The 20,802-nt window shown below is 47.2% G+C and overlaps 2 protein-coding genes across 2 annotated transcripts in view; one reads left to right on the top strand and one right to left on the bottom strand.

Annotated features, from left to right (window-relative positions):
• Positions 1–12,003: 12,003 nt before the first annotated feature.
• Positions 12,004–18,976, bottom strand: ATP5MJ (ATP synthase membrane subunit j). The gene is made up of 5 exons (XM_067554978.1): positions 18,798–18,976; positions 18,032–18,149; positions 14,819–14,939; positions 13,217–13,237; positions 12,004–12,197 (listed from the first exon to the last, which is right to left on the bottom strand). Exons 1-5 carry the CDS (start codon positions 18,959–18,961, stop codon positions 12,172–12,174), a joined length of 450 nt encoding a protein of 149 aa, XP_067411079.1. The 5' UTR covers positions 18,962–18,976; the 3' UTR covers positions 12,004–12,171.
• Positions 18,868–20,802, top strand: part of TDRD9 (tudor domain containing 9) — a 141,966-nt gene continuing 140,031 nt past the window's right edge. Inside the window, exon 1 of the mRNA XM_067554979.1 lies at positions 18,868–19,511. Within this exon, the coding sequence (XP_067411080.1) occupies positions 19,099–19,511 (413 nt within the window). The 5' untranslated portion in view covers positions 18,868–19,098. The remainder of the gene's footprint in view (positions 19,512–20,802) is intronic.

The raw sequence follows: 20,802 nt of genomic DNA, 5'->3' as shown, positions 1-20,802 counted from the left end.
CTGAGATACAGAAACAATTATGTTATTACACACTAGATTTTAATACCACTGATCATAATGGAGGCAAAGTTCTATGTTTTGCTGCAGCACATGGTGATATTCCTGACCTCTGAAAAAGGTGCTGCATTCTTTGTGTTGTTTGGGTGTTGGCAGTAGCACCACTCACTGTAGGAGAGACAACAAACATACATAGCTTGACAGGTACTAGGAAGAACTAATGTTCAAATATACTTGTATATATGCATCTGTACAACTTTTCTTGCAGATATGAAATATAACAGTTTTCTATTCAATACAGATTTGGTTCTTTTAACCTGATCCTACTGTTTATATGGTAGACAGCCTACAGATTAAGAGAATGGGTTTGTCTCCCAGGGATAAAAGATCTGATTCCATGCCAGTTGACCCAAAATTACTACAAAGTATGTCTCCTAATTTATCAATGAGTCCTTCACTGTAGATCTCATATTCTGATTCCCAACAGAATTGTACTGCTGCCATTTTTGGATTCCATCTCTATGTATTAAGCACCAACCGTGGTAGGTGCTTTATAAACAGATACAATGTCCTTCACCTGGAGAGCTTATGGTTTAGTAAACAGACATCACAGTAGGAAAGCAGTGAAAAGCAATATGATTAAATGGTGAAATTAAGCTTGTCTTGTTAGTTTCACAGGTTAATATTTTCAGTTTTGTTTATGTGCACATTGTTTTCAGTAAATTAAGGAGGTGAAGAGGGTGAAGATCAGCCAGAGCAACTCAGAGAGGGGAGTTTCTGGCTTACAGGGCAACTCCAAATAAAGGCCTCAAGGCAAGACAAAGGGAACATCAGTTATGTGGATTGGGGTGAAGAGGAGAGCAGAAAGAGAGAAAAGTAGAGAATTAAGACTGGTTTACACTAGAAACCTAGATTGACCCAACTACATTGCTCAGAGGCCTGAAAAATCCACATCTCTGAGCACTGTAGTTAATCTGACCTAAGTCCCCATGTAGACAGTGCTAGGTCAACAGAAGCATTTTAAGTGTGGACATAGCCTTGTATTGGAGCACGGTTGGATAGGGACTTTAAGGAAGCTAGAGCTTAAATATGATCCTTTACACAAAGGATGGCTGTATAAGGAACCAAATTTCTAGGGCTGTGACTAATTGGTCCTATGACTAATGTTTCTTTGTCTCATAAGAATGTCCATACTGGGTCAGACCAATGTTCCATCAAGCCCAGTATCCTGTCTTCCTCCAATGGCCAATGCCAAGTGCTTCAGAGAGAATGAACAGAACAGGGTAATTTTTGAGTGATCCATCCCTTGTCGCCCATTCCCTGTATCTGGCTGTCAGAGGCTAGGGACATCCAGAACATAGGGCTGCATCCCTGACCATCTTAGCTAATAGCTATTGATGGAGCTATCCTCCAAAAACCTATCCAAATCTTTTTTGAAACCAGTTATAGTTATGGCCTTCACAACATCCCCTGGCAATGAGTTCCACAGGTTGACTGTGCATTGGGTGAAGTATTTCCTTATGTTTATTTTAAACCTGCTGCCCGTTAATTTAATTGAGTGACTCTTACTTCTTGTTATATGAAGGGGTAAATAGCACTTCCTTATTCACTGCCTCCACACCATTAATGATTTTATAGACCTGTATCATATCCTCCCCAATTGCCTCTTTTACAAGGTGAACAGCCCTACTCTTTTTAATCTCTCCTCCTATAGAAGCCATTCCATACCCCCTAATCATTTTGGTTACACTTCTCTGTACCTTTTCCAATTCCAATACATCTTTTTTGAGATGAGATGACCAGAACTGTACACAATATTCAAGGTGTGGGTGAATCATGGATTCATAGAGTGGGATTATCATATTTATTGTCTTATCCCTTTCCTACTGGTTCCAAACATTGTTACTTTTTTGACTCCCGCTGCACATTGAGGGGATGTTTTCAGACACCTATCTGTAATGACTCCAAGATCTCTTTCTCGAGTGATAAAACAAGGTTACTTACCAGTAACTGTTGTTCTTCGAGATGTGTTGCTCATATCCATTCCATTATAGGTGAGTGCATGCCCCGTGCACTGGTCTCCGGAACTTTTTTGTCCCTAGCAAGCCCCGTAGGGTTGGCTTAGGCGCCCCCTGGAGTACCGCGCTCATGCCGTGGTACATAGGGCACCGCCGACCCACAGGCCCCCCAGTCCCTTCTTTCTGCCGACTCCGACAGTGGGGCGGAGGGCGGGTGTGGAATGGATATGAGCAACACATCTAGAAGAACAACAGTTACTGGTAAGTAACCTTGTTTTCTCTCTTCGAGTGATTGCTCATATCCATTCCATTATAGGTGATTAAATAGCCATACCTTGGAGGTGGGTAGGAGTCAGTGTGGAGCCGCTCTCGCCAGTACTGCTCTGCCGAATCCCGCGTCCCCTCTCGCCTGCTGCACAATGGCGTAGTGGGACGTGAAGGTGTGGACCAACGACCAGGTCGCTGCTGTACAGATGTCCTGAAGGGGCACTCCTCCCAGGAAAGCCGCGGATGAAGCCTGGGCTCTAGTTGAGTGCACTGTCACAGCTCCTGGAAGTAGCACCTTCGCCTGCTCATAGCAGGTCCTAATACAGGTGGTGATCCAGGTGGAGATGCACTGGGTGGAGAGAGGTGAGCCTTTCATCCGGTCCGCCACTGCCACGAACAGCTGCGTTGATTTCCAGAATGGCCTGGTCCGCTCTATGTAGAAGGCCAGGGCTCGTCTGACGTCCAGTGAGTGCCATCTCCACTCCTCCTCCGAACTGTGCGGTTTAGGAAAAAACACGGGTAGGAAGGTATCCTGGTTATTATGAAACTGGGACACCACCTTAGGCAGGAAGGCTGGGTGGGGTCTCAGTCGCACCTTGTCTTTATAAAAGACAGTGTAGGGGGGCTCCAAGGTCAAAGCTTGTATTTCGGAGACCCTCCTAGCCGATGTAATGGCTACCAGGAAGGCTACCTTCCATGAGAGGACGAGCAGCGGGCATGTAGCCATAGGCTCGAAGGGGGGTCCCGTCAGCATGGTGAGGACCAGGTTTAGATCCCAGGGAGGCACTGGGTCACGGACCTGGGGATACAGCCTCTCCACCCCTTTGAGGAACCTGAGAGACATCGGGTGCGAGAACAGCTACCTCCCCTCCAACAGCTGGTGAAAGGCTGAGATGGTTGCCAGGTGCACCCTCAGGGAGGATAGGGCCAAGCCCTGCAGCTTTAGGTGGAGCAAGTACTCCAAAATCACCTGTATGGGCGAATGGCTCAGTGGGATCCCCCTGGACTCCGCCCAACAGGTAAAACGCTTCCACTTTGCTCGGTACACCACCTGTGTGGAAGGTTTTCTGCTACCTAGCAGAACCTGTTGGACCTGCACCGAGCAGGCTCTCTCTCCCTCCATCAGCCACAGAGTCTCCATGCTGTCAGGTGGAGGGAGTCCAGGTCTGGGTGCAGCATGCGTCCCTGGTCCTGAGAGAGCAGGTCGTAGAGCCTCGGGAGTGGAATCGGCGTGGCAATGGACAGGTCCAGCATGATGCTGAACCAATGCTGTCTCGGCCATGCTGGGGCGACCAGAATGATGTCCGCTTTGTCTCTCTTGATCTTCAAGAGACTTTGGGCAGTAGCAGAATGGGGGGAAATGCGTACATGAGGGTTCCCATCCAGCCTATAAGGAACGCATTGGAAATGGAGCCTGGCTCGCGACCCTGGAGCGAGCAGAACCTCAGGCACTTCCTGTTCCAGGACGACGCGAACGGGTCCAGTTGGGGAACATCCCACTTGCAGAAAATGAAAGTCACCACCTCCGGGTGTAGTGACCAGTCATGGCGGGGTAGAAACGACCGACTGAGGCAGTCCGCCTCGTCGTTCCTGACACCCACGAGGTGAGAAGCAGACAAGTGGAAGTTGTTCCTCACCGCAAGGTCCCAAAGTTGAATAGCCTCCTGGCAAAGAGCAGAGGAGCACACCCCCCCATTGCCTGTTGATATAAAACATGGCCGCCGTGTTGTCCGTCAAGACTTGCACCGTCCTGCCCCTCAGGAATTTGAGGAAGACCTTGCAGGCCAGGCGGACTGCCCTGAGCTCCCGGCCGTTGATGTGGAGAGCCTGCTCCTGCACCGACCAAAGGCCCTGGGTGCTGAGGTCTGTGCTGACGTCTGTGCTGATGTGGGCCCCCCAACCCACATCTGAGGCGTCCGTGATCAGAGTTATCTAGGGCGAGAGTTCTCTGAAGGGGATACCTCTCAATACCTCCCTTGGGACCGTCCACCAATCCAGGGAGGACAGGACCTGAGATGGAACAGTGACTACTCTGCCTAGTGAGTGTCTGGCTGGAGCAAAAACCAGCTCTGGAGGGGCCTGAGCTTGAGTCGGGCCAACCTTACCACATATGTGCAAGCCGCCATATGTCCCAACAGCTGAAGGCAGTGCCTGGCTGTCGTCGTGGGGGACCTGCGGAAATTTGCAATTATGGCGGTCATTGCCTCGAAGCGAGGCTGTGGAAGGAAGGCTCTTGCCTGGATGGCGTCCAGGGTAGCCCCAATAAATTCTATGCGCTGCACCGGGGTGAGGGTGGACTTCTGCTCGTTGATGAGCAACCCCAGTCTGGTGCATGTCGCGCAAGTGAATGTCAGGCTGTTCCTCACATGGGCCCTGGACTTGCCCTGGATCAGCCAGTCATCCAGGTAGGGGAAAATCTGGATCCCTGTGCGGCGGAGGTGGGCCGCCACTACCGCCATACATTTTGTAAAAACCCTCGGAGCAGATGAAAGGCCAAATGGAAGGGCCGTAAACTGGTAGTGGCCGCCAGCTATCACAAACCGGAGGAACCTTCTGTGACCGGGGAGGATAGTGATGTGAAAGTAAGCGTCCTTTAGGTCAAGGGCAGCATACCAGTCCCCTGGATCGAGAGTAGGAATAATAGAGGCTAGAGAGACCATACGAAATTTTAGACGTCTGATAAACTTGTTTAGATGTCTGAGGTCCTGAATGGGCCTCAGGCCTCCCTTCGCCTTGGGGATTAGGAAATAACGGGAGTAGAACCCCTTTCCTCTTTCCTGAAGAGGAACCTCTTCCACCGCTCCAAGTAACAGAAATGAATTTACCTCCTGCATGAGGAGATGCTCGTGAGAGGGGTCCCTGAAGAGGGACGGGGAAGGGGGAGAGTCTGGAGGGAAGGCCGAGAGTTGCAGGGCATAACCTCTGCGCACTATGCTCAAGACCCACCAGTCTGAGGTAATGCCCCGCCCCTCGGCGAGAAAGGGTCTCAGTCTGTTCTGAAAGGGGGGGTGCCACCCTCGGGCGTCCCATCAAAACTGTCTCTTGTTGCTGCCCTTAGAGGGTGGCTGCTGTGGCCCCCCTGAGGGGCCTTGGCGGTCCCAGCGACTGGGAGCCCTATATCTATCCCGACCCCTCCTGGGTAGAGGGGGTCGGGGAGGCAGTCTTGGTGCCTGTAAGGGTGGACGCTGAGGACGTGGCCTCACCTGGCGTCTTGCGGGCTGCGGAGTGTACAGGCCTAAGGACTTTAGCGTGGCCCTGGAATCCTTCAGGGCATGCAATTTTTCGTCTGTGCGCTCCGAAAAGAGTCCCACACAGTCGAAAGGCAGATCTTGTACCTGGATCGCCTGTTGTACCTCCTGCGACAACCCAGAGGATTGGAGCCAGGAGCAGCGTCTCATGGCAATGCCCGATGCCATAGCTCTACCAGCGGCATCCGCAGCATCGCTAGCAGACTGGAGGGCTGCTGTTGCCACTGTCGCCCCCTCCTGGATAAGAGTGGCGAAATCCTCAGTCTGGTCCTGAGACCACCCTTGCAGGAATCTTTGGAGAGAAGACCAAAGATTTAAATTGTATCTGCCCAGGAGAGCCTGGTTGATTGGCTATCCTGAGCTGCAAAGCCCCTGTTGAGTACACTTTCCTGCCAAACAAGTCAAGTTTCTTGTTGTCTTTGTTTTTAGGGGTATTCACTTGTATCCCTTGTCTGTCACATTGGTTGACAGCCTCCACAACCAGTGACCCCGGGGCAGGATGATTGTATAGGTACTCGAAGTCCTCCGCAGGGACATAGTATTTACGCTCGGCAGCTTTGGAGGTAGGGGCCACCGAGGCAGGGGTTTGCCATAGGGTCTTAACCCTCTTTAAGACCCGCTCATGTACAGGGAGGGCAACCCTGGATGGTCCTGCTGAACCTGAGACCCCAAAGAGGGGTTCCTCCTCCTCTAAGAGTTCTTTAAACTCCAGGTTCAAATTATCTGCTACCCTCTTAAGGAGTTCCTGATGTACTTTGAAATCAGGAAGAGGGGCTCTCCTATCTCTGGCGGCTGCATCATCCGGGGAGGAGGAGGATGACTGCGGGAGGGGCCCTGTAGAGGGACCCTCCTGCGGGTCGGATTCCTCATCAGAGGAATGATCCTTGTCCGCCCTGGCTGGAGGGGCGGGGGGTGGTGGCATGGCCGTCGAGGAAGGGACCGACCCCGTACCCTGGGCTGTCTGAGATCCCCAGGATCCCCAATAGGGCTATTGCCAGGGACCTTGTGGCCAAGCAGGGATCGGCCCTGGTGCCGCATAGGGAGGTACCCCGTGCGACCGGTGCCCCAGGCTACGGGACCAGTGCCGCCGAGCCTTGCGGCCTCTGTCATCTCTCCCCAATGAGCCGCTCCGAGACGATGAGTGGTCTCTACGGTGCCGTCGGGGGGAGAGGCTGGAGGAGCTGGACCTGTGCCGAGTCGAGGTCTTGTACTTGCATTTCCTCAGGGATCGGGAGCGGTGCCGACTCTCCGGAGTGCGCCCCCTCCTGGACTCATCAGAGCGGGAGCGCGCTCTCGGTGCCGAGCGGTCTGCCGGTACCGAGCTGATTGTGGCGGATCGGGAGCGGTGCTGATGCTCCCTGCTGGCTGTGTGGTCCGGGGATCTGGACCGGCGCTGAGAGGACTGCGGAGGCGTCGGGATCCTCTCCGGACTGCGCACCGAGGGGTGCGCTGGTGTAGGGGTCCTCACCAGGCTCCATGTGTGAATGCCCCTGGAGTCTCCACCTGGATTAGTACCTGGGCTGCTGGGAGTGCGACAGTCTGGCTTAATGGGGAAGCCCCAGCTGCTGCTTGTGGCCACTCCCTCACTGATTGCTGAAGAGATGTTACGGCTCTGGTGCTACAGCAGCTGTGAGGATGCCACATGTCAGGCTCCTGCTCCCCACCATTCTTGTATCCCTTTCTCTCCCCCCATCCCCTGCCCCATCCCGACCTCTTCCCCCTACCATACCCCACCTCCCGTCCACACAGTCTCTTCCCTCTACCCCACAGGCACTCACCATTGTACAGAAAGGGGTGGATATTAAGACCCAGCAGGCAGCATCCAGCTGCCAAGGCAAGGACCCAGAGCACAGGAAAACAGCTGCTCTGTCCATCCACCTCCTCTGCTCCCTGGGAGCCTAAACATGAGGGGAGGGGAGGGGAGGGGAGATGGACACGCGGAAGCAGAGGGGGCGAGGCGTCAGAGCCGTCCCCGTTCCACAGGCCAAGCAGAACAAGCACAGCATAGTGCATGCAGAAATTGTGGGAGTGGTACGTGATTCCATGGGAGGCCCCCCTCTGCCCATGGAAACTCAGCCCATGTCTTCAGTCATCTGGGGCAGAAGCTGATTTAAGTTGACAGGTCTCATACCAGTTAGTAGTTCTGCAATTTCATATTTGAGTTCTTTCAGATCTCTTAGATGAATACCATCTGGTCCTGGTGACTACTTACTGTTAATCAATTTGTTCCAAAACCTCCTTTATTACCTCAATCTGTCACCTAAAAAGAATGTCTGGGAATCTCCATCACATCCTCTGCACTAAAGACGGATGCAGAAAATTAATTTAGCTTCTCTGCAATGGCCTTATCTTCCTTGAGTGTTGCTTTAGCACTTCAATCATCCAGTGATGTCACTGGCTGTTTAGCAGGCTTCCTGCTTCTGCGTCTTTTGTTAGTTGTTCTTCAAACTCTTCGATATGCCTAATTATACATTTTACGCTTGATTTACCAGAGTTTATGCTCCTTTCTATTTTCTTCAGTAGGGTATGAATTCCAATTTTTAAAGGATGCCTTTTTGCCTCTAATGGCTTCTTTTACTTTGTTTAGGCATGGTTGCACTTCTTGGGTCTTCTGTGTTCTTTTAATTTGGGGTATACATTTAATTTGAGCCTGTTATGGTGTTTTTAAAAAGTTTCCATGCAGCTTGCAGGCATTTCATTTTTGTGACTATTCCTTTTAATTTCCATTTAACTAGCTTCCTCATTTTGACTTGAGCTATGGCTCTGAACAGCTCATTGCCTTGGGCAGTTTGCAAAAGCTACCTGACAGAAACTTAGGTGCCTATAGTGTTGGATGGCAGCTAAATGGTGCACTTTGGCAGCTGAAGAGGCAGATAGTTGCCCAAGTACCTTGGAGGATATAGGCCTGATTGCCTGAAGTTCTTAGCTTTTTTTCTGTTTGCTCCCCTTCATACCTCCTGGTGTTTGGGGGGCTGTCCCAAAGACAGAAATGTAAAATATCATTTAACTAAACATTTAAACAATAAAAAATTATATAGTTTAAATGATATAATTTACATCCCTAGCTCCAGTATGCTGTGTGCTTCCCTGGTGAGTGGTGCCGGTCCGCAGTGCAGCACAGGGGGAGGACACCAGGATCTCCCCTGCTGAGCGCACTCTGCAGCGGTTGCACCACGCAGGTGAATGGGGGAGGGCGCACAGGTTCCTAGGCTGCGTGGCTGTGGCTGCTGCTTTTCCACCGTGGAGCTCTCCTGTCTCCCCCAGAGAGAGCCAGCTGTGTTGGGGAGTGGGGAGGCTGTTCAGCCAGTGCAACAAGACACAGACACACACTGGTGGGATGAGGCAATCTCTGCTCTGTCCGGGCCACGCTCCAGCAGCTGGGCTTTGGCATGGCGGTTGCTGGGGGATCCGCGGCCTCACTGGCTGGAGCAGGGAGGTGCCTCCACCCTGGCTTCCCAGTCATACCTTGCCCAATTTCACCCTGGGTGCCGCCCCCCAACCCACAGGAGTGGGAAATAAAGCACCTCCATGGCCTGCTCATCCCCCTCACCAAGCCCATCCATCCCCCCACCGTGCTCCTGGCCCTGCCTCAGGACTGGGGATCAGTCCCCGCCACCCCAGACCTTTCACCCAGGCACACCTCAGCCACTGCCTTCTGGCTCACTTTGCTGCCTGCTCAGCTGGCACCAGCACCAAACTCCTGAGCCGCCAGGGCTCTCCCCTGCACATGTGCAAGTCCCAGTCCCCCAACCCCCCATTATTCCTCCCTGCAACACCCCATCCCCACTCACCCCTACGTGCACAGCCTCTCCCCATGCAGCGAATGGTTAACACAATTTATAAACAGTAAGACTAATACTTACCGGTTAACCATTTGCTGTTTTACATCCTCTACCGTAAGAGCCCTGAATTTCTTAATTCTGCCCCCAGAACACACACCAAGAAAGCACAGAGGACCAGAACTGAGAACGGCAAGAATCTCAGGAACTCAGGTCTCCGCCCCCACTCTACTTGCAGCAGACTTTCAGCTACCAGCTCTCCTCCTCCCCATGTCCCTCTCAAACACAGGAGTCATAGGGGAAGCAGAGAGAGGGGGAGCTGGAAGAAGAAATGTCAGGAGGAATGCAGAAAAAAGTTATCTACTGCTCTACCCATTCACCTACTCTATTTTCACACCCCATACATTCCTGCTTCTGCTGCAAGTTAGTTTTCTAAAACAGCATCAACATGAAAATGACATGATTCTTGTCAATTTTGCTGCTTCCCAGAGGACTGAATAACAGCAGCAAAACCACTGGAGTTTTGTTAATTTCAGTTATTGATGCTTGGCAAAACTACCAGCATTAGCAGTGCTGCAGCTTGCAGACTCAACTGTGACACCAAACTGACAACTTTTCAAAAGTGAAATGAATGTATCTTCACAATCATCAGGGCTAAGATTGTAGGGTTTTGTTTTTAAAAAAATACAAAAGTTCTACAGAAACTGATTATTTAGGTCACCGTATTTTCCAGGGAAAGTTTCCCATGTGCCTTAGTGAGTGAATTTATCAAGCCCATATTATTCAAATGCAAAGTTATAGCAAATATGGATCACATGTGGAGATGTCAGGGTTGTCGGAGGGAAGCGAACCCAGAACTTTCAACATTAAGAGGATTTAATAAATGAAAATCTCCTTTAACTGTGAATAGGTAAATAAGCTGTTGCAGTTGCTGCAGCCAGCTAATAAAGGGAGACAATATCACCACTTACCCAATCCATATCCATTTAAAAAGGTTACATTAATCACAATTCTTATGAGTAGCATAGGCAGTGCAAAGCAAATGAAAAAGTAGCACTCCGTTTAAGTCTACTGAAATATCTTGAATTTGCTAAAGTACAATCAGAACATACTAATGACATATAAGAACTTAAGCCTTTTATTAGATCAATGATGCCTATTCCCAGTGCTTAAACAGAACACTACATACAAGAGAGTGAAATGATGTTTGTGGATAGCAGTACCGGTAATGTCATACATTTAATATTCAATATGTATTGTGCTAAAGAGTATATCTTCTCAAAAAGTCACTGTATAATTTAGGCCCTGACAATCTCCTCTAACATAGCCAAGGTTTTAGTCAACTAAAAGCTATTATTTGACACTTTGAGTAAGTCAGTCACCAAGATAGTCGATTGCCCTCAAATGCTACTAGTGTTCCATCCCAAATAACATGTATAAAACATGGCCAATTTTAACAAATACAATTTTGCTGGAAGAGGGGGAAATTTTAGAAGTCAGTTAAATGTGAATTGCATCTACAATGCTTGTAGATATCTAAGTTTTTATCCAAATAAATTATATCACCTTGCCTGCAGATACAATCAATACAAAGCTGAGCAATGCATACATCTGATACGAACAGCTCACCTTCTCATCTTCCTCAGAATTCTGATTTAATCCAGAGCTGATTTTCAGTCTGCATTAATTCCCAGGGGGAGATAGGCACCTAGTTGCTCTTTGTTCCTTTGAAAGTCTCCCCCCTCAGACTCTGAGATTCAGCAGAAAGAACAGAGGCAGTCAGGGGGTACACCTCCGTGAGCTAACGTGTTCCAAATGGTCAGTGCTGCGAGATGAAATCCCTGTGGCACCCAGTGGGCTCTACGTTTTTAGACCTCCTAGAGTACCCACAAGTGAGAATAATGCAGAGTACACCTTGAAAAAGAACAATTTCTTATACAATACATTAAGTACTATTCTCTAATAGAAACAAAATTAATTTTATAAGCCTATTCAGTGTAACATCTTGTAATTGCTCCTATAAGAAAGGGGATAAACATCTGAACTGCGATAATTCACCAGTTCTATTAAATGTTTTCTATTCTGAACTGAACCGGGCTGCTACAAGTTAACTTCTGAGTTATCTTTTGAATAGAAGCAAAAAAAAAAAAAGGTGGAAAATTATATAGAAATTTTAGAGGCATTTTCTGTGACAGTTTTGTAACAGGATGTCTTTTGCTATCTAATTTTTCTGCAGAATTATCAAAAAGGAATTTTTCAATTTAAAAATTGGATTTAAAAAAAAAAAAAAAGTTGCATCCTAACTTTGAAAAAAAATCCCACCATATAACTGAAGTGATCAATCAGAGGTTGCAGAGTAGCAATTAAAATTCATACATTTTTCAGAACAGGTAATTTTTTGTTTGTTTGTTTAGAGTTTCAGTCACATTTTAAAAAGAAATGGAAAATTTTGAAGACCAAGATATTTTGACAAAAATAATTTTTAAAAAGTCCATAATTCAACAAGAATGTTTGTTTTTAAGTTCCGATCTGTTCTATTATTAATATGTTTAGTTATAGTAACATATTTACTCCAATGTGCTCTTTTGGTATTGCTTATGGTAACAGGAAAGTTGTCTTGTGAAACCGTACAGAGCTAAAAGATGTTGACAATGTTCTTAAATTTGAGTTATAGTATTAAAATACACTCCGGAATACTTCTTGCTCAACAAGTTTATTCTTCCTATGTAGTACAGTGGATTATATACAGCTGCAGAATTGTACAATGCTTATGCAGTTCAATTAACTTCCCTATGATGGCAGCTTGCTTCATTTACACCAGAGATGACAAGTCATGGAATACATACTCAAACAAGAGCCATTTTAATGATGGGCAGGAGCAGAGGATTCTGAAATAAACACACAATTTAGATTGTTCAAAAAAATAATGCAATACTAGTTAGAAGTCTGTAGTTCAAGACAGATACAGTTAAATATCCACTGCTATGAATATCCAAAAAGTAAATGAATTGGTATGTCAAAGTATCTGAAAATTCTCCATATATCTAGACTTGCAACCTGGTATTTTAACATTTAAGTTATCCATATTTAACCATAAAAACTGTTTAATGGGGAAAAAAGTTAACCCATACAAATTTATCCTGAATTTAGAGGTAACAGTTGCCTTATAGCGTAATGGGACGTATTTTCATTTAAACTGTAAAAGTTAGATAATATGTTTTTATGTACAAAATTGACTCAGTTTGGAGCAAGTGAATTGTCTCTCTTTGTAGTCAGAACTGAAATAGGACAATTGCATTAGCGGATGAGAAATAAGAAAAATTATATCACAAGTAATGATATACTTAAAAATCGTAAGGATTGCATTTTAAACGTTTGCAAAACAAAGTTAGTTAAAATAAACTTACTTTGTTGATAGTTTGTTAGCTTAGTTTGTTGAAAGCTTTGTTGAACTTATTTTGTTCATAGCTTAGTTTATAGATAGCTATATATGATAACCTGATTAACCTTAAGGTCCACCTGGTTAGATTTAAAAAAACCTCTATAAAATGGTTAAGACCACTGGATATCTTTTAGAATTTTTTAAAAAAGGTTATTCTCCTGAACTCCCACTACTATTCTTTCACAAAGATTAACTTTGTTTATTACACAAAGGAAAAAGTCTGAATGGAAAGCAGAACATTTGACAGATGTACAGCTACGTTACCGGGGCTCCAAACACTTTGACATTAACAATATAGTAACAAAAAGAAATATATAAAAAAAAAAGAATTCCTTTTAGTTCTACTTTGCAATATCCATAATTAAAATCAAACTTATTTAATTTAAAATTAATATGTTCATCTATTTATTTTAAATCTTATTCATGGTTAAAATATACAGCACATAGTTGAATATAAATACTTACTGTCTTTCACTGCCTTTTTACCTAGAAAAAGAGAAATTGAATTGCACAAAATTTAGCTTTGTATTTTTCACTTTCAGTTTCAAGTTTTAAGATGCTGTAAGGCAAGTATGCAACCAAACTTGGATGATAATTATGCTATACACACAAGGTCTCCACTAATTTTTCAGTGATGATTGGGAATGTACAAGTTTTGAAAAGATAAGCACACTGCAAAATATACTTTGTTAAACTAACTATCAAAACAAGCTGTTTAAAAAAAAAAACCAATATATTCCCTATAAGTGAATAAAGTTTTGTTAGATCTCATTACAGCATGCTGTTAAATCTTTGAGATGCGAGGTGTGTTTTTGGAAGAATTATGGGGCTCATAAATTAAGGCTGTAGTACTTTTAAAAGAATGTATTTATCCACATTAAGACTTCTGACCACAAGGTCAAAAGTTACTCAGAGGAGACATTTGCACATGTTTGTATAATCATGTGCAGTACACTTAGAAACATTTGTCTAGATTATCTGGTGACATATGATTACTTTGGGCTATACTGTTGGTTTATGTGGCCACAGAACGATTTTCTTAGTGCAAAGATGTAGAGCTAGCAGTGCAAAACCAGCATAGTAGCTCCTACTGCACTCTGCCTCTTGTAAGAATGGAGTTTGGTCAGGTGACCCCTATGCTCTGTCAATCCTTGTCTGCACTTTCTAGCTCTTTATGGTTATTGGCAGTTGGCCTAAGAGCAGTCTTTAGGGGGCCAGCACAGTATGGACCAGACTCAAAATTAAGAAAGTGCAAAGGTGAGCTTAACACCTATTTTGTAGTCCCCTCCTGTGTTGTGCTGGATGCATTTTGGCCAGACCCCAGGATCCAGCATATTAAAGGTACATATTTTTTACATGATACCTCAGAGTGGTTTGCAAAACTAGAGTTTTTCTGTAAAAGTTGTTCCAACAGCACCAAATTACCACTTGTTCAAAATATCTGGTATGATACTGGAGATGAATACCCCTGCCCCAAAATATATCAAATGTATTAGTTCACTTAAATGCTAAAGGCCCTCTAAAAGATCCATTCGTTTTCAAATTTAAAAAAAAAGAAGTCAAACTACGTAACCTGTTATTGTTAAAAAAAAATCCCAGTTTTAACATTTAAGACAGTTGACATTCAAGACCTTGCAAGAGTAAATAAACTTTGACTTAAATCAGGTATACACTAAAATCTTTTGCTTGAACATTAACTTTCGTTTGAAATGTAATTTTTTGAGACATTTCTAGACCAGCAAAAGTCTAGTGTAGGTACAGGTATAGTGGCAAAGTAGTACTTTTGCTGGTATAACTTATATCACTTTGGGAAACCAGTGAACACTATAACGGCAAAAGCACTTTTTTTTGCTGATATGTTGTGTATACAGGAGGAGGATTTGCTGGTGTAGGTATACCAGTAAACCTTTTCCAGTGTAGACCTGGCCCTAGTGAGGTGACAAAGCAACTAATGATTATTTTAAATACATATTTGGGCATTTCCAGATAATTAATTCAACAATTTAATCTACAACAGGGGTTTCCAAGAAAGTATACTAAAGCTAAGAGAGAAACAATGTAACTTACCACCAAAGGAAATTCTGTAATAGAGATAGGTGGTTAAGGCCAACCCAACCCATATTTCCTGGTAAACTTTAGTATAGTAAATCCTCATGCTGCTCCATGTCCTAGTAAAATACTGCAACATCTGAAAGTTATACAAAAATTGTGATGTTTTACATGAATAAAGCAAGTGTTTGTTGTCTCTTGAATCAGGACAAAATAAATAAGGAATTTTATATTTAAAGGAAACATTTAATCATATCCTGAATTTAGTTTCATTTTAAAATGTATTGTTTTAATTGAATGCTTGTAAAAAGTGATATACACATACACACCCACCCACCCTCCCTCGGGAACTGAAGATCTCTATTGCCAAACCAAAAAATTGCATTAGACAGAATCAAGGTCAAGGGTACATATTGACAACAAAGGTAAAAAAACAGTACGACGATGTAGTAATTATCCCAGAACCAAGCATTACAAACCCAGAAAATTCAGAGTTCAGGTTACAAGGGCTGTTGGGTGCTACCACAATTAAAATAATTATTAATGATAATGAATATAAGGTCACCGAACCTTTATGGAGCAGCAATAGTTGGGTCAAGTAATCTACTAATGAGAACTCTTGACATGTCCAGTCAACCTCAGGCCACTCACAACTCATGGCAACTAACAGAATTGTTGCATAGCTATTAGACAAAGGGGTGATGATTCACAGAGTTACCTCTGATATCACAATGGCACCATTTATCAGTTACTGATCTTGTGATCTGATTTTGTCATCAGTAGGCTATGTAATCATAATTAGGTACAACAGTTCCTAATAACATTTTATTTACAGCCTAGTTTCTTCAACTATTACCTATATACAGATTCTAATTAATTTTAACCACATGGAAAGTTTAAGAGTCTTATTCCTTTAAAAGGTCAGACTCGTTTGGAACAAAGAAAAGACTAAAGCTAAATTTCTTATAAAAGTAATTTTAAAATATGTTCTAACAAACTAATTAGTGAATTTGCAGAAAATTCATTCTATACTGCAACAGTGTTTGCAACATAGACACCTAATCACTGGGAATTGGACTTAGACCAAATATTTCACACAGGCCATTTAACAGCCATCATACTTCACTATGGTCTTGACTTCACAGGGGGAAGAAGTGTGTTCTTCACTCAAATTTGGTAACAAGGTAAAATACTAGTGAAGAGACAAGGCTCTAAAGGTGAGAATGCTCTTACATCCCCATTTTCCTATATTGTTATATCTGGGTAACAAGACTTTTTGGGAGGCTGAGAGGAAATAATTTTCAATTGAGAACAATAATCAAGATCCACCTCCTTTCCTTACCGCAAGCCAAAGTGAAAGAGCAAAGAATTTTAGATTTATTTAAAAATAGTTGAGAGGGGAGATAGAGTAAGAATATGGTCCAAAACATTTGATGCCCATCCCTGTACTATTGAGCTTTGTTTAATTACATTTAATTGTAAGTCTCTAACATTTTTCTTCCAACATGGTGCTTTCACCTTTACTTAGAAAAGCAGAATGTATAGTTTTATGAGACTACTAAAAATACCAATGTACAGACAGACAAGTTCAGAAGGGATTATAATTAACACCAATACTCCAAGTACACTATCTTTGAGACATGCCCAAGAATCAAATAAATCAAATCAACCTGTTTTATACTTGTTATGTCCACAGATTTGGTATTTACAAATACTTTTGTGAAAAACTTTGAAGTCTTTTAATGTAACTTCTTCCCAGTCCTCCAAGAGCATCACACAGTACAATACTTTACATTTCTTTCTTTTACCTTGAGAAGCCTAAAACATTTCACAAACTATATACACAGTGCATCTAAACCAACAATGTGTGGATAGGGGACAGCAGCTCCAAAACTGTAAGGAAGAAATGAAGGACAGATTTTGCAAAGGACATTAGGTCAAGGTCCCATTCACCTATTTGCTAATAGTAAATAGGAGGCTTTCCCTGGCAAGTGTATGGAGAGGAAGTGGGGAAAGGAGAAAAGGAGGTGAGAATAATGTCATTTTTGGAGCAGGGACCATCTTTCTTTTGTTCTGTTTGTGTACAGTGCCTAGCAAAACAGTGTCCTGGTCCATTACTAGGGCTCCTAAGCACTATGCTAATACAAATAGTCAATATGCAAGCATTCATTTAAAAAGACATTTAATCATTACTGTTCTGAAAACGAACTTCTGAATACAGTGCATGCACTGCTGTCTTCCTTGGACTGTTGAGAGACAGCTCTAGTACATCTGTTACCTTTAATAGTTTTCCTGATAGGAAGCAGAGTGAAAAAAACAGTGTTGTGTTTTCACACTGCTACTCACAACCACATGGAAGACTTCATAACTTTCAAATTGCTTCTGCTTAGAACGAAGGTTAGGAGGCAATGCAGACTAATAGACACACATACCTACCAAATCAACAAGCGTCTCTGATGTAAAAGAAGAATAGGAACACATATGGACAAAATGCTTTTTTTCTAGTAGCCAAATAAAGCAAGGAACACAACTTCAAATTTGTATCATAGCCATTAACAGAGTAAAACGAAATCCCCACTAAATAAACACACTAAAAATCCCAGCGCCCTTTGTAGCAGCTACTGGGAGATGCGGTTCCGGGGATCGTATAAGGTATTGGTCCATCTTTTACATCAGCTTCTGGCTACCAGGTGCCTAGTACAGCAGCCAAGCGCCCCGGCCTGCTCACTCGAGAAGCGCTTTGAGATCTAAAGCCTCTCTGCAGAGCACGGAAGGCCTTTGCTTTAAAAGGACTCGCCCCTGAGACCCACTCCCCATGAACTGCCTGCCACCCTGTCCGCCCACTTTGGAGGGGGAACCTGCATCGCAGCGAAAGGAAGCCCCGAAGCTGTCGGTTGCCGAGCAGCGTAACCTGCTGTTGCTGCCCCGCCCCACGAAGAGGTAGGAAAGGGCAGGCTCGGACCCGACGGACGGATCTCCCCGCTCCGCCCGGACCGCTTACCCACTCATCCACCCACCCAGCCCCGTTACTCCCACTCGCATCCCGGGCGGCACCTCCGCCCTCCCCCCCCGTGCGCTTTGGCAGCCAGGCCCGGCTCGGGCAGATCCCGCCGGGGCCTACAGCGCCCGAGGAACCCCGCAGCCGCACACGCGGCAGACCCCGAGGAACCCGCCCTCCCAAAGCTCCGCCAGCGGGCCGGGCCGGGCCGGGCCGGGCCGGGCCGGACCCACCTTGGAACCGGTGACACACCGTGTCGGAACAGACACGGTGGCGAAGGTCACGGAATGGAACTGTGGAAGTGCCAAGCTGAGGCTGCCGCTATCGCCGCGCGGGACGCTGGGAAAAGAACTGCCAACGAGAGCAGACGGCTCAGCTAGAACGTCTCCTGCAACGCCCCGCCCCACGCAAATCCCTGCTCCTCGCCCTCTAGGGGTGGGCGGGAAGGAACAAGAGCGACACACACACCGCAGCAGGCCCTACTGCCCCCAACTACAGTGCGCGCGGCCGGCTGAGCGCGCTCTGCCCGCGTCCCAGCGCCTCAGTGCCCTTCCCCCACTGCCAGGTAGCCTGCGCCTGCGCACTCAGTGACCTGCCTGCCGCACAGCAACCCCTGCAGGCGAACACCCGCATCAAGTTCTTTCTCCCTCCCGCGGAGGAGCCAGTCGGCTCGGCAGCTCCACGTGGGGCCCGGAGCTTACCCAGGAGAAGCTCCCTCAGCCCCCGTGTCTTCTTTAGAGGCCCCGTGGCGGGAGGAGGCCGCTCAGCCCCCTGCCAATTGCCAAACGGCCGGCTCGAGGCCCTGCCATTCCCAGAGCACGCGCTGCTGCGGAAGAGCGCGCTCGGCTCCATGCCCCCCACTGCGCCCCCCACTCCGGGGAGGAGGTAGCGCGGGGGAGAGGGGGCATGCCCTGCCTCCATTGCCCTTTGCTGGGGGGAGCACTCGCAGATGTTCCTTCCGTGTGACTTCAACCCAGTGCAATACCCTCGTCCCCGCACCGCCTCGTGAGAGAGGAGCCCCCGCAGCCCCTTCCACAGAGCCTCCTCTGCCCACTCCGTGCCCTGCGTGCTCCTCCCCCGCGTCTCCCGCCGAGCCCTCGTGCCGTGTCCTGGAGGCAGTGAGGGATTTGCCTGCCAGGCGGGCTGGGAGTCACACGTTTCATGCGGACGCTGTTGTCCACAGGCTGCGGGAGGGGTTTGCTGTCTGGGATTCAGGAAGGGACGGTAGAAAGCTGGGGGGGAGGGGGAGCGGGTTTACCCCCGGCACAGTGGGAGGAATTCGGAGACAACCAGGAGAGATATGAAATGGCCCCTCCCCAGCAGGCGCAAGGGAAGCGGACCGGCCGGCGTGCAGCGTCGCTCCCTGCAGCACGTGGCTGTCCGGCTGAAGGGCTGGGTTCCAGGGGGCGGCTCAGGGCTGAGCTCGGCCCGCCGACCGCGAGGGTTGCACGTGGCGGTGCAAAGGGCGGGGCGCTCGTGCCGGCGCCGCCGTGGGCGAGGTAGCGCTAGCTCCGACCCCGAGCCTGCGCTCGGCCTCCCGACGGCCCCTCCCGGCGCTGCCATGCTGCGGAAGCTCACCCTGGAGCAGATCGGGGACTGGTTCACTGTCGGCAAGGCAGTCACCAGCGTCGAGTTACTGGGCGGCGAACCTCAGGCCGCCGCGTCCCCTCCCCGCGGCCCCAGGCCAGCAGCTTGGGAGCCGTCCGCCGCTGGGTGAGGAGAGGAGCCGCCCGGGGGCCTAGAGGGGCGCGGGGCTGTGACCCCGACACCAGGCCGGGATTAACTCCTTGCCTTCGACATATGTATCCAGGCCGGGTCTCCACCTATGGCCGGGCCCCACTCCCTTGGGGGAAAGAGGGGAGGCTGTGGGGAGCGGTCTGGGGATCACTATTGCACCGCTGATCCAAATAGAAAAGTCGTGCTAGCCCGGTACCGCAGACGGCTCCCCACCGTGACCAGGGAAGGGGATGGGCTGGCCCCGCTGTGGGGCTAGCACTCTGAGAGCCCTGTCACCCTGCCCGGGGTGCGGCGCCTGTGCCTGGGTTTGTCTGCAAGGTGTACTGTACAGGTACCTAGGAAAGGGCATTTCCCCTTCATCCCCCTCCCCCCAGATGGTGTAGTGATCCCTAGTCTCAAAGGCAGGAGCTATGTAGAGTTTGTGGCTGCAGTTGTGGACTCAAATAGGCGCTTTAATGGCCAATATTTTCTGTTTATCTGGATACTTACAAGGCCCTTATTGCCACTATATCTGAGGGTCTGAAGGGCCTGATTCTGTTTTGTTACCTTTGTATGAAATGGGAGTAGGACCACATTTACCAAAGGGCAAACTACCATGTGCCAAGTCAGGCACACCATTTAATAATTCGGGAAACGCAGCCCATATCCATGATCTGACAGGAATGAAGTTATCTTCATACATCAGGTTTGCCAGAAAACGTTCTTTCCCCATAAGCCATGGTGTACATGTTTAATTTTGGAGGTGGGTAGCACTAATAGAATTTTTCAGTCATTTAGCAATGCAGTATGTTCCTGTTTATCCAAAACTGTCATATCTGAACCTCTGCGTTACCTGAATCCTTTCCTTTTCCCACATGTAGCTTATGTTGGGGGACGAAGGGAAGAGATTCAGATAACGCAGAAGTTTGGATAATAGAGTAGATACCCCCGGCCAGGACTACAAGGAAAAGAGGACCGGAGGCCACCCTGCAGCTGAAGGCTTGTGCAACAGCGCAGGCAGCCCTCTGCAGCTCTGGTGTCTTGGGAGTAATTGAGCAGGGCTGTGGCTTTCTGTGATGCCACTCACAACAGATCCCTGCAGGCTCAAGATTCAGGGAGGGCTTTGGACTTGGCAGAGCAGAGTACTGGCTGGGGGGTGTCTCTGCTCTGCTCTGCTCCTCTAGGACTGCAGCCTTGCCCCTGCACATTGTGTTTGCAGTAATCAAGAGGGCAAGAACCGCAGCAAAGGGAACCCTCTACAGCCCTGCTGTTAAGGGAGTGAATGAGC

This window comes from Emydura macquarii, unplaced genomic scaffold (genome assembly GCF_026122565.2).
Source record: "Emydura macquarii macquarii isolate MOO-44397 ecotype Brisbane River unplaced genomic scaffold, CSIRO-AGI_Emac_v2 contig_1551, whole genome shotgun sequence".
Classification (NCBI taxonomy): Eukaryota; Metazoa; Chordata; order Testudines; family Chelidae; genus Emydura; species Emydura macquarii.
Note: the sequence above shows the minus strand (reverse complement) of the source record. Positions and strands in the feature narration are given on the sequence as shown.

Excerpts from the sequence above, each read along its gene's own strand:
- ATP5MJ (XM_067554978.1), bottom strand. The coding sequence starts at position 18,961 with ATGAAACGTGTGACTCCCAGCCCGCCTGGCAGGCAAATCCCTCACTGC. Across the intron at positions 14,940-18,031 it reads GGTGTGTCACCGGTTCCAAG|ATGTTGCAGTATTTTACTAG; the intron begins GTGGGTCCGGCC and ends TATAACTTTCAG. Across the intron at positions 12,198-13,216 it reads TAAAAAGGCAGTGAAAGACA|AATCCTCTGCTCCTGCCCAT; the intron begins GTAAGTATTTAT and ends TGTTTATTTCAG.